This window comes from Salvelinus alpinus, chromosome 3 (assembly GCF_045679555.1).
Source record: "Salvelinus alpinus chromosome 3, SLU_Salpinus.1, whole genome shotgun sequence".
Lineage (NCBI taxonomy): Eukaryota > Metazoa > Chordata > Actinopteri > Salmoniformes > Salmonidae > Salvelinus > Salvelinus alpinus.
Window position 1 is genome coordinate 76265201 of NC_092088.1, and position 13095 is coordinate 76278295.

General features: G+C 45.5%; 1 protein-coding gene and 1 long non-coding RNA gene across 3 annotated transcripts in view; one reads left to right on the forward strand and one right to left on the reverse strand.

The window, feature by feature from the left end:
• LOC139571351 (extracellular serine/threonine protein kinase FAM20C-like) overlaps positions 1-6621 on the reverse strand; it is a 103164-nt gene extending 96543 nt beyond the window's left edge. For both annotated transcript variants that reach the window (XM_071394151.1, XM_071394150.1), the window contains exons 1-3: positions 5164-6621; positions 4593-4771; positions 3159-3237 (exon numbers count right to left, since the gene is read on the reverse strand). In XM_071394151.1, coding sequence (XP_071250252.1) covers positions 3159-3237; positions 4593-4771; positions 5164-5903 — 998 coding nt within the window. In that variant the 5' untranslated portion in view covers positions 5904-6621. The remainder of the gene's footprint in view (positions 1-3158; positions 3238-4592; positions 4772-5163) is intronic.
• On the forward strand, positions 5586-12771 carry LOC139571352 (uncharacterized). The gene is made up of 2 exons (XR_011674279.1): positions 5586-5722; positions 10269-12771. It is a non-coding gene; the product is annotated as an uncharacterized lncRNA (long non-coding RNA).
• Positions 12772-13095: the final 324 nt, after the last annotated feature.

A 13095-nucleotide genomic window follows, 5' to 3' on the forward strand; every position in this document is an offset into this window, starting at 1 on the left:
GTGGCCTAGCCAGTCTCCAGACCTTAATCCCATAGAAAATCTGTGGAGGGAGCTGAAGGTTCGAGTTGCCAAATGTCAGCCTCGAAACCTTAATGACTTGAAGAAGATCTGCAAAGAGGAGTGGGACAAAATCCCTCCTGAGATGTGTGCAAACCTGGTGGCCAACTACAAGAAACATCTGACCTCTGTGATTGCCAACAAGGGTTTTGCCACCACGTACTAAGTCATGTTTTGCAGAGGGGGTCAAATACTTATTTCCCTCATTAAAATGCAAATCAATTTATAACATTTTTGACATGCGTTTTTCTGGATATTTTTGTTGATATTCTGTCTCTCACTGTTCAAATAAACCTACCATTAAAATTACAGACTGATCATTTCTTTGTCAGTGGGCAAACGTACAAAATCAGCAGGGGATCAAATACTTTTTTCCCTCACTGTAGATTTAAATCCCAAACACATCACCACAGGTTTTGACTTTTCAAACAAACGTAATTTCGTGTTTCTGTTCAAATTCAATATTAGTGTACCGCAGAGAGAAAATCTGGATGGATTTTGATTGCATATTTCAGCAACAATGCATAGGGGGTGTGGTATATGGTATAAGGGCTGTGGTATAAGGGCTGTATCCAGGCACTCCATGTTGCATTGTGTGCGTAAGAACAGTCCTTAGACGTGCTATATTGGCCATATACAACACCCCCTGAGGAGCCTTATTGCTATAATGAACTGGTTACCAATGTAATAAGAGCAGTAAAAAGTACTTTTTTGTCATACCTGTTGCATGCGGTCAGATATACCACAGATTTCAGTCAATTAGCATTCAGGGCTCGAACCACCTGGTTTAAAATGTCAGTATGCTTCTCTCCTGATTTGAGGTGTGTCTCGCTTGACTTGATATGAGTAGACTGAAGGAGTTAGTAATGACAGCCTATGAATAGATTCTCCCCCTTCCCTCCTCCTTATCCTTCTCCCGCTTCCCTCCTCCTATTCCTCCTTCTCCCCCCTTCCCTCCTCCTCCTCCTCCTTCTTCCCCCTTCCCTCCTCCTCCTCCTTCTTCCCCCTTCCCTCCTCCTATTCCTCCTTCTTCCCCCTTCCCTCCTCATATTCCTCCTTCTCCCCCCTTCCCTACTCCTCCTCCTTCTTCCCCCTTCCCTCCTCCTATTCCTCCTTCCCCCCCTTCACTCCTCCTCCTCCTTCTTCCCCCTTCCCTCCTCCTATTCCTCCTTCTCCCCCCTTCACTCCTCCTCCTCCCCCCTTCCCTCCTCCTTCTTCCCCCTTCCCTCCTCATATTCCTCCTTCTCCCCCCTTCCCTCTTCCTCCTCCTTCTTCCCCCTTCCCTCCTCCTTCTTCCCCCTTCCCTCCTCATATTCCTCCTTCTCCCCTTCCCTCCTCCTATTCCTCCTTCTCCCCCCTTCCCTCCTCCTTCTCCCCCCTTCCCTCCTCCTATTCCTCCTTCTCCCCCTTCCCTCCTCCTATTCCTCCTCCTTCTCCCCCATTCCCTCCTCCTATTCCTCCTTCTCCCCCCTTCCCTCCTCCTCCTCCTTCTTCCCCCTTCCCTCCTCCTATCCCTCCTTCTCCCCCCTTCCCTCCTCCTATTCCTCCTTCTCCCCCCTTCCCTCCTCCTCCTCCTCCTCCCCCCTTCCCTCCTCCTATTCCTCCTTCTCCCCCTTCCCTCCTCCTATTCCTCCTTCTTCCCCTTCCCTCCTCCTATTCCTCCTTCTCCCCCCTTCCCTCCCCCTATTCCTCCTTCTCCCCCTTCCCTCCTCCTATTCCTCCTTCCCCCCCTTCCCTCCTCCTCCTCCTTCTCCCCCTTCCCTCCTCCTATTCCTCCTTCTCCCCCTTCCCTCCTCCTCCCCCCTTCCCTCCTCCTATTCCTCCTTCTCCCCCTTCCCTCCTCCTATTCCTCCTTCTCCCCCTTCCCTCCTCCTATTCCTCCTTCTCCCCCTTCCCTCCTCCTATTCCTCCTTCTCCCCCTTCCCTCCTCCTATTCCTCCTTCCCCCCTTCACTCCTCCTCCTCCTTCTCCCCCTTCCCTGTTCCTCCTCCATCTTCTCCCACTTCCCTCCTCCTATTCCTCCTTCTCCCCCCTTCCATCCTCCTATTCCTCCTTCTCCCCCCTTCACTCCTATTCCTCCTTCTCCCCCCTTCACTCCTCCTCCTCCTTCTCCCCCCTTCACTCCTCCTCCTCCTTCTTCCCCCTTCCCTGTTCCTATTCCTCCTTCTCCCCCTTCCCTCCTCCTATTCCTCCTTCTTCCCCCTTCCCTCCTCCTATTCCTCCTTCTCCCCCTTCCCTCGTCCTATTCCTCCTTCTCCCCCTTCCCTCCTCCTATTCCTCCTTCTCCCCCCTTCCCTCCTCCTATTCCTCCTTCTCCCCCTTCCCTCCTCCTATTCCTCCTTCCCCCCCACTTCACTCCTACTCCTCCTTCTTCCCCTTCTTCACTCCTCCTCCTCCTTCTCCCCCTTCCCTGTTCCTATTCCTCCTTCTCCCACTTCCCTGTTCCTATTCCTCCTCCTCCTTCTCCCACTTCCCTGTTCCTATTCCTCCTCCTCCTTCTCCCACTTCCCTGTTCCTATTCCTCCTCCTCCTTCTCCCACTTCCCTGTTCCTATTCCTCCTCCACCTTCTCCCCCTTCCCTGTTCCTCCTCCACCTTCTCCCCCTTCCCTGTTCCTATTCCTCCTCCTTCTCCCACTTCCCTGTTCCTATTCCTCCTCCACCTTCTCCCCCTTCCCTGTTCCTATTCCTCCTCCACCTTCTCCCCCTTCCCTCCTCCTATTCTCCATCCTCCTTCTCCCCCCTGTGATCATCCACAGGCTTAACCCAGCTCTCCACACTGACACTGAGGCCACACACCACGGGAGGGTGAATATGATTAACCAATTACGATAACAAAAGTAATTACATTTAAAAACCCAGCTAGCTATAACAATGATGAAAAGGATTAGGACTAAAGGACCAAGTCTCTCAGAGGAAGTATATTATCATTACAATATGGCCAACCTGGATACAAATAAGGTTAAATAAAATAAATGTTGTTTTCATTTAACCTTTATTCATCTAGATTGTCCCCCTGAGGCACTGTACGGATAGCCTATTGAACCTATACAATACATCACCATGAAACACATTTCTGGTTGTTATAGAGCATTCTACTTACTTCATAGGTTTGAACAGAGCCTGTCCGTAGTTCTGGAACGTCATGATGAGTTTTAGTTGGGTGCCTCCAGACTTCATGGCTGTTGGAGATACACAAAGACAAACAACTCAAATCATCATTGACAGCAATTACACAGTATGGCAGAATCATTCTCACACATTGTAGAGTACAAGAAAATCATCAGAGATGATATAATCAATTACGCAATGGATTTCCCTCTCCAGAGGATGGTCAACCTCTCCCACTGATTCAGTTCAGACTGTGTGACTGTGTACTCAGAGTGAGTGACAGATGATGTCACAGTGTTTGTTTGATCAGGAAGGAGACTGGGAGGTGAAGGACAGAGAGTGCATTCACATCGCTGTCTGTTTTCTCTCTGTTCTCTCTCGTGCTCTTCTTTCTTCCCTCATTCTCTCTCTCTGTTCTTTCTTCCCCCTCTCTCGCTCTAGAACCTAGAACACAATAAGCCATTCTACAGGGACTCCTGAGACAGCTGTTCAGAGGGCAGAAGATGGAATCCTCACATCCAAAAAGGGACAAAATTCAAGTCAATTTCTTGGCCGTAAAACAAATTGGCCCCAAAAAAGAGGCACAAAGTCTTTGAAAAATACCATAATAGCTTTGAGAAAATATTGTTTAATGTAAAAGAGATGTTGACATGGGCTGTGCAAAGGCGAGAAGAGGGTAACCGTTCAAGAGGAAAATGTCAACGTTTCAGTCTCTAGACTGTTGGCATACCCACTCTATAGGGAAGATGCCCTGATGTAACAGACCCAAAGGCTTTAGGCTCTATGTTCTACGTGTCCTAGTGTGAGTTACACATTACCAAATATGTCACCTATCAACTAGAACATGGAATTTGTCATACATTATCAATATACAGTATATAATATCCATTGATCATTTGTATTGTATTCTTTCTGTGAATGAGTGAAGTAGATGTGACTGTAGCTAGGCATGCTATATAAAGAAAAACCCAAACTACCAACTGCTGACTTCTGTAGTCTCAATTGGTATTGACATCCTGCTTCTCAGTAGTCATATAGCTGTGTAATTATATGGGCTGGAGGGAGCAGCATGTAGCTGGCCATACTGCCAGACCAAGTTGCATCCATCCTGCATTCTCTCATTTCACTTTGTGTGGATTTGGAGAGAGAACCTGGTCCCAGATCTGTTTCTGTGTTTCGTTTAGCCAACTCCTCTGACTACTGTTGTTGTGCCAGACAGAGGAGAAACTAGCCTGGTCCCATCTGTATGTGCCTTCGCCAAGTTATCTGTGTCAATGATAGTCAGAGGACTTGGCTAAACAAACCACTAACAGATCTGGAACCAGGCTAGTTTCTCAACTTCTATGGCAATGAGAGTTGGCTGAACGAAGCAAAAACAGATCTGGGACCAGGCTATAGAGAAGCTACCTTCTCTCCTCTGACTTACCAACACTGGTGATTCTCTGTGAAACCAAGTCCCTGAGAAGGGCATCGATGACTGGGTTGTGTCTGGAGTAGAGCTCATATCGATTAATCCCTATGTGGAAGCGGAGCCAGTTGGGGTAGGAGTCAGCCGTCAGCTCCCCTCCTGTCGGAGAGTACTCCTCCACGTTCCACTCAGCATGCCTGGGGGGAAGAGGGGAGGGAGGAGGAGGTGATCAGTGTTATTACAACAGGGAGGATGACATGATTATGCATTTTGTGTAACCCCTGAATCACCCTCCTTTTTAGTGCTTCAGCTGTTTTAGTGTTTTGTGTGTTGAGGTGACATTTTTTACTAAGGGACTTGAATTTGCAAGAGGGACATTTGATAATATGGTTCCGTAGCCTATAACCCTTTGTGTAATAACACCTTTATTCATGTAGTAACACGATTAAATTGATTAAATTAACACATCATATCATAGGTGTATTGTTTGTTTAATTTATGTTCATGTCTTATGTTGAATTTGAGGAGGATAATAATCACTTTCAGATTGTGGTGATAGTCTATAAATATCTATAAAAATATAGGTTACCATTCCTGATTCTCTGTGGCGCCTTTGGTGTCAAATCTGATGTCTGTGTTGACGTTGAACAATGTGTCCTCGTCGGTCAGAGATGGTAAGGCTCTCTTAAATAATGGGTGGTCAAACAGCGCCCGCAACCTTGAACCTTTGACAGGTACGTTTTTGTTGAACACAGTGTCCTGTATAAACCGTCTATTTTTGTCACCATTTTGCGCATAATGTTCAGGCCGTATAAAGGCTTCCGTTTTGTCCCCCGCTTTGGGGATCTTCTCCGGAGAATGGGAAGAGATGTTAGAGTTTGGCTCATTGCTGAAGTCCTGGAGGATTCTCAGAGTGTGTTTGTTAGGCCAGCCCGACTCCACTCCCGACCTGGCTCGGTGTTTAGCCCAGTTCTGAGGGTCCTCGCTCGGCGTGTGCGAGCAGGAGCAGCCGGTGTTGCCGCGCCTCTCCAGCTTTGGTAACAAGTCTATCAAGATGTGCATCGAGCAGGCGATTAGAAACACCAAGAGAATCAAAACCCGGAATTTACGGAAGAGTAGCATCTTCATAGTCCCCTGTTTGAGCTGTTGTGAGTATTTACTGCAAATGATGAGCACGCATATGAACAGACTCACTACATCACTGATTATGTTTATTACGCTGGATGCCAATTTAATGAAATACACGTTGAACACGAAACCATCTTCACTTATAGCCGTCTTGAGTAGACTAAAGTTGTCAGTGTTCAACTTTTGTATTCCCAACCACATAGAAGGCTCCTTTTGTGATTCAGAACGAGAGGATTCTCCGCATGCGCCCAGGTAAAACAAGTCGATTCGGTTCAGACCAACGGTCAAGTTGGGCAAGCGGCATTATCTCAACTGCTTTCTGCTCTATTGCTCCGAGTCCGACCTCAAGGCTTTATGCATAACATAAGGTATAAAGAAAGTGCAAGGGGCCCGGAAAAAAAGCTCAAAAACGCTAGATAAATGATCCATCAGAGGTGTGTGTTCGCGGGGTCTGCTGGCGCACATCGGTCCGGCCGTTGAGCGTGAACTCTGCGGTGTGAGAAACGAGGCTATCGTGGATCCGCTGGGCACGGGCAACGCATTGGTCCAGTCCGGGATAGGGAAAGCGCAGAGAGCGCTATTCACCAATGTCGAAATATATATTTTTTTAAATAAGTCTATTTGAGATTCCTCCTTTGCCACGATAAACGGTGAACCAACGTTGAAAAGCGCCGCAGGTAAAAAAAAATAAGTGTAGGCTAAGTGAATTAGTTCACCGAGAGCCTACTGCACAGTAAGCGACCCAGGATGAAATATATGTCAATGATCACACAACAAACCGGAATAACGACAGGCAATACAAAACAACCAAAACGAGACAAATCAAATAAATAATTCGGACAGGTGCCGATTCGCTTTCTCTCTCGAATATGTGGCTTTTGCGCGAGGAAAAAGAGAACCACTGTCTGTCCAGCGTGAGATCGAGGGTGGGTGTGTTAAATATGATGATGAAGCGCGTCTAGATCCAGCCTTGCGGTACGTCACCGTGCACAGATTGGCTGAGTCTCTCGTTCAATCATAGAGAGATGATGAGGACAGCAACCCCTGAGGCTCAAGTGCCTGGCCTGCCTGTGTCTGTATTGTTGAAAATATCACCCCTGCACATCCAAGAAGAGGGCGTCTCATCACAGTGGCGAAAATCCGCTGTCGCACAATATTGTATGAATACTATACATTCAATTATTTATGTCTACTGATTAGTGAAGTGCATCTGCTTGCATCACGGAGGCTTCCTTATGGAGACATGGTCGTGTCAGTCCAGGGGTTCCATTCAGTCAAATCAGCACTGCATTATCTGTGCAACACACAGGAGGCTGGTGAGGGGAGGACGGCTCATAATAAAGGCTGGAATGGAGTGAATGGCTGGAACGGAATTCCATTAATTCCGTTCCAGACGTTACTGGAACTTGTTCTCAACTAGCCTACCTGGTTAAATAAAGGTTAAATCATGTTTATTTGTTTTTTAACTATGAGCCCGTCCTTCCCAATTAAGGTGCCACCAACCTCTTGTGGTACAGCAGCATCATCAACATGTATAAAACAAATGTATGTGGCCAAAAACAACTACAGGAATACCAGGCAGCTACTGAATGGATGGTTAGGGTTAGGATGGTTGGCCAATGTCTTTGTATTACCGATCATGTCCATCATGATTACCTTTTGAGATGACATTATAGCTACAGTAAAAGCAGCATGGCTTAACAACATGAAAGGAGACAGACAGTGGGGTCTGTGCCACGCCACACCACAATGGTATAGGGATGCTTTTAGACTGTATAGGGATTTACATAAAACAGTACATTAACCGTGAGGACTAATTAAGTATCTGTAAAGGCAAAATTAGATGGGAACATAATGATAATTGTCAATCCGGGCACTAAATTGGAAGTGTGTGTGTGTGTGTGTGTGTGTGTGTGTGTGTGTGTGTGTGTGTGTGTGTGTGTGTGTGTGTGTGTGTGTGTGTGTGTGTGTGTGTGTGTGTGTGTGTGTGTGTGTGTGTGTGTGCCTGCCTGCCTGCCTGCCTGCCTGCCTGCTTGCCTGTGTGTATGATTGAGGTTGTGCGTGTGTGTGTACTAAAGTGAGTGAGTGAGAAATTATGGGTTTATTTCAGTCCTACCAAAAGGAGCCTTTCCAAGAAGCAAGTAACAGTCTAGTGACTCACTCACCTAACACAACGGACCACTACAGTCTTGCCTATTGTGTGAGACAGAGGAGGAGGAACATAGCCCCACTTACTTAATAGATTAGAGAATAGTTCACCAAATTGCAATGTTGGCTTCCTGCAGGGATAACATGGGGTGACACATTGACTTTTGAAGCCATGAAGAAACTCAATAAAATAGCAGGTAACTAATGGCATTAATTCAGACTACAGATCTTAATTTGATCAGTCTTTTGTTCCTGAGAATTTTCCTGCACAACAGGAAATGCAAACTTGTAGTGTATTCAAGTTTAAAAAAGGCTTCTAAAGTTAGTTTTTTCCACTTTAAAATGTCAGGCTTGATTTACCCGAACAAAAAATGTATCAACCCCTACAAAAAAATGTCCATTAATTATAATCCACATAATAATTTACATTTCCTGTTGCTGCAGGATTATTTTCCTGCTGTAGCAAACTGGCTCTAAATAAGATCCTACATGTGTACTTAGAGACAATGCTTCGCTTGTTACCCATCATCCACTATGATCATCTACAATGACTGCTCTAGCTTCCTCTCTTTTGCCTATAGGGTGAAATAGCCAGAGCCATATGTCTATTGATGTCAGTCAGATAGGCATGATGATGATAGCATGCACTCAATGGGTCAGTGAATCTTTTAAAAAACTGGTCTGAATGACAGGCTGCATTGTGCAATTCATTCAACCTTTCAATATGAATCAAGTTCACCTTTGTATTCTTGCTGTTTTACTGACCATTGCCCTGTAAGGGGAAGACAACATTTTACAGGTGGTCCAATACCATTTGCCAACTGTACAAGTAGAGACTGCAATGAGATGAGGAGAAACAATACATTTAATAATTGATTCGTTTCTAAATGAATTAATTGAAACAAATATATGTTTCCTCTCATTGTCTCATTGGCCACAACATATCACCTAGAATGCCCTTTACGTGACAAAGTGCTCTGTGTTATCTCTGGCTGACACAGGCCAAGCAGTGATATGTCTCTGGATACGGAACGCCCCCCTCCCCCACTCTCAAATGACAACAATAATAGGGCTCTTGTTGCCCATTTTCCCACAATTACATATTCTGACAATGGACTATTCTAGCTTCCTCTCCTATCTGAGGGGAAATAGCCAGGATTGAATGGATGTGTATTGATGTCAGCCAGGTAGGCATGGTGATGATAGCATGCAGTCAATGGGTCAGTGACTCTTCACAAACCCCATGGCCTGAATGACTGACTGCACTGTGCAGTTTATTCAACCTTTCAATATGAATCAAGACCACTTTTGTATTCTTGATATTTTATTGACCATCGCCCTAAAAGAATATATAACACATTCTTGATTAACTGGTGTTACAACACACCTGTCATGTTTCAGAACACCTCAGGATGAATGTTTCAGTTTAGCTTCAATCTGTCTCATAAGCCTCACACCCATGTGTTACAACACACCATGTCATGTTTCAGAACACCTCAGGATGAATGTTTCAATGCTTCAATCTGTCTCATAAGCCTCACACCCATCTGTTACAACACACCATGTCATGCTCTACTCTCCGGCTACCCGGATAAAGCACTAAATACACTTCAGTTAGTGCTAAACACGGCTGCTAGAAATTTGACTAGAACCCCCAAAATATATCGTATTACTCCATGGCTAGCCTCTCTACACTGCCTTCCTGTCAAGGGTAGGGCTGATTTTAAGGTTTTACATGGACTTGCTCCTACCTATCTCTCCGATTTGGTCCTGCTGTACATACCTACATGTACGCTAAGGTCACAAGACACAGGCCTCCTTACTGTCCCTAGAATTTCTAAGCAAACAGCTGGAGGCAGGGCTTTCTCCTATAAAATCAATTTGAATGGAATGGTCTGCCTATCCATGTGAGAGACGCAGACTCCGTCATCTCTTCAGTAGGTCCTATGATTAAGTGTAGTCTGGCCCAGGGGTGCGAAGGTGAACGGCAAGACACTGGAGCGACAAACCGCCCTTGCTGTCTCTGCCTGGCAGGCTCCTCTCTCTCCACTGGGATTCTCTGCTTCTGACCCTATTAAGGGGACTGAGTCACGGGTCTGAGTCACTAGCTCCTCCATGCCATCCTTAGGAAGGGTGCGTCACTTGAGTGGGTTGAGTCACTGACGTGATATTCCTGTTCGGGTTTGCGCCCCCCTCGGGTGATGCAGGAGATCTTCGTGGGCTATATTCAGCCTTGTCTCAGGGTAGTAAGTTGGTGGTCTTTTGATATCCCTGTAATGGTGTGGGGGCTGTTCTTTGGCAAAGTGGGTGGGGTTTTATCCTGCCTAGTTGGCCCTGTCCAGAGATATTGTCGGACGGGGCCACAGACGGGGCCAATGCTCCCTTTAATTCTCTCTCCCTCTCTCCCTCCCTTCCCAGAGGACCTGAGCCCTAGGACCATGCCTTAGGACTACCTGGCCTTATGACTCCTGGCTGTCCCAAGTCCACCTGGTCGTGCTGCTGCTCCAGTTTCAACTGTTCTGCCTGCGGCTATGGAACCCTGACCTGCTCACCAGATGTGCTACCTTGGCCCGGACCTGCTGTTTTCGTCAGCAGGTCCGTCAGAAGAAATTCAGTACACCTTCAGTCTGTCCCAATACCCTAACACCCATGTGTTACAACACACCATGTCATGTTTCAGAACACCTCAGGATGAACGTTTCAGTACATCATAAATCTGTCTCATAACCCTCACAACCATGTTTTTCAATGCTCCAGCAAAGTTAAGGTTTCGTCTCCTTAAGGTTGGTGGCAGCTCAGTTGCCACTAGTTTTAGTGTTACAAAGCACTTCTTTTTAACAGTGTGGTGCAATAACATTTTTCCCCTGTACGAGTATCCTAACAGTGAGGGACAGCAGAAGGGAAAGAAATCAAATTAGCGTAACAAATCAATTAATGCATTAATTGAAACAAAATCGTCTTATTGGCCACAACGCATCACCTTAAATGCCCTTTATGTGACAAAGTGCTCTGTGTTATCTCTGGCTGACACAGCTGACAGGCCAACCAGTGATATGTCTCTGGATACAGAACGACCTAGCCCCCCCCCCCCCCCCCCCGACTCAAATGACAACAATAACAGGGCACAGCAGAGGTCATAAAGACATAGATTGATGTCCTATACGTATTGGGGAGTACATTGAGAAAGCAAATCCTTATCTTCATCAATGCTATCTCAGCAGTGGGTGACTTATCTATTTGCTATATAGGAGCTGGTGGGAAATAGGGGAGTCAGGGCTGTGGTTTTGGTGGGAAAATAATTAAAGTTGTAATTGGGAAAAGTTGCTTACTTGATTTTATAGTCGTGAGCTTCTGTCCTGAAATGTGCAGTAAAAGTGGGACTGGTACTGTATCAGCAGTGTCTGGTTAGGAATGACATAATTGGGACACACGCCACTATATGGAAAGGAAATACATCAAGTTAAGATACGAAAGTCACCCTCAAGTTTTAAAAGGAAAAAATAAATCCTATGTATTATCATAAAGACGGCTTGGGTTGGCCCTTCCTCTCCACCTTCACTCCTCATCATTGCGCTCCAAGCGTTACATATGCGTTGTGTGGTAGCTGTATTTGTATGAATCTGCCCTTGGCGTGACCGGGGTTGAATGGAACATCCATGGAACAAGCCTCATTTCCATCCCTGAAGTGCTTCTGCACCTGATATGGCAGATTTAAATGGATGTTACAGATAACGTTGCCCTCTGTTGGCCCCAATAAGCCACAAAACTCCCATCTTATTACTAATTTGTTTGTCCCTCTATCCCTCCCTCCCTCCTTCTCGCCATCTTCAAGTCTTCCACGATTTAATTTAGAATGCGGTTCACAGGCCAGCCACTGTTGAATTGTAAGGACGTGGAGATTTAATTTAAATGGTCCCTTTAATTGACGGTAATGACTTTATCAATATATGCTAGGTCAAAATGACACCCCTTTCCCTATATAGTTCAGTAGGGAATAGGGTGCCATTTTAGAAGTACTATTTGTATAAGCCATTGCAGCTTTATAATTACATGTGGGCAGGTTTTTCTCCATCTATTTGAACCTTTTTATTTTCTTTAAAGGGCCAATCTGCAGTTCAAACAATAACAATGCGCCTCCCCACCACTGGTTTGGCAAATGCACTCTTAGAAAAAAAGGTGCTAAGTAGAACCATATAGGGTTCTTCGGTTTGTCCCCATAGGGGAACCCTTTTTGGTACTAGGTAGAACCCTTTACAAAGGGGTTGTTAATGTAGGGTTTGCCATAGAACCCCTTGTATATGGTTCTATCTAGAACCCTCTATGAAGAGTTCTGCCTAGAAACCCCTATAAAAGGTTCTACTCAGAACCCTTTTCATCTTTGAAGAGTTCTTCCTAGAACCCTCTATAAACAGTTTCACCAGCTTTATTAGCCTTTAAAATTAAACTCGTTATGACAATACATTACATATATCATGACACCTTTCTTTGAGGGCCAAGTTATACCCTAACACAGTGGTCTTAGGAAACTCCTGGTTTATAGGCCACATCAGGCCTGCAAGTCACGCTACGCCGGCGTGCAAAGTGAAGTGTAATATCTACTGGAATCCAGCCAGAGAGAGGATATCCAACCATTGGCTCATTTAATCACCCGCAACCTGCATTCCGAATGAGAGAGCATAGAGTAAGGAGACTACCTCAATAATCTAAACAGGAACAACCATCTCAGTAATGAGTGCAATAATTCCAACTGCTAACAGATTGGATTAATTTCGAAAAAGATACGTTATTTATTTTTGTATAGCATAATATTAATCAACCAATCAATGTACATGCAAAAACACAGATATTGAAACAAAAAATTCTGAAAAGCAACCTGAAATAGAGCATGCCTGGAAATAAACTCAGCAAAAAAAGAAACGTCCTCTCACTGTCAACTGCAATTATTTTCAGCAAACTTAACATGTGTAAATATTTGTATGAACATAACAAGATTCAACAACTGAGTGAACACTGACATTCCTGTCGTGCAGGAAATCACGCACAGAATGAGCAGTATAGCTGGTGGCATTGTCATGCTGGAGGGTCATGTCAGGATGAGCCTGCAGGAAGGGTACCACATGAGGGAGGAGGATGTCTTCCCTGTAATGCACAGCGTTGAGAACAAGCTCAGTCCGATGATGCTGTGACACACCGCCCCAGACCATGACGGATCCTTCACCTCCAAATCGATCACGCTCCAGAGTAC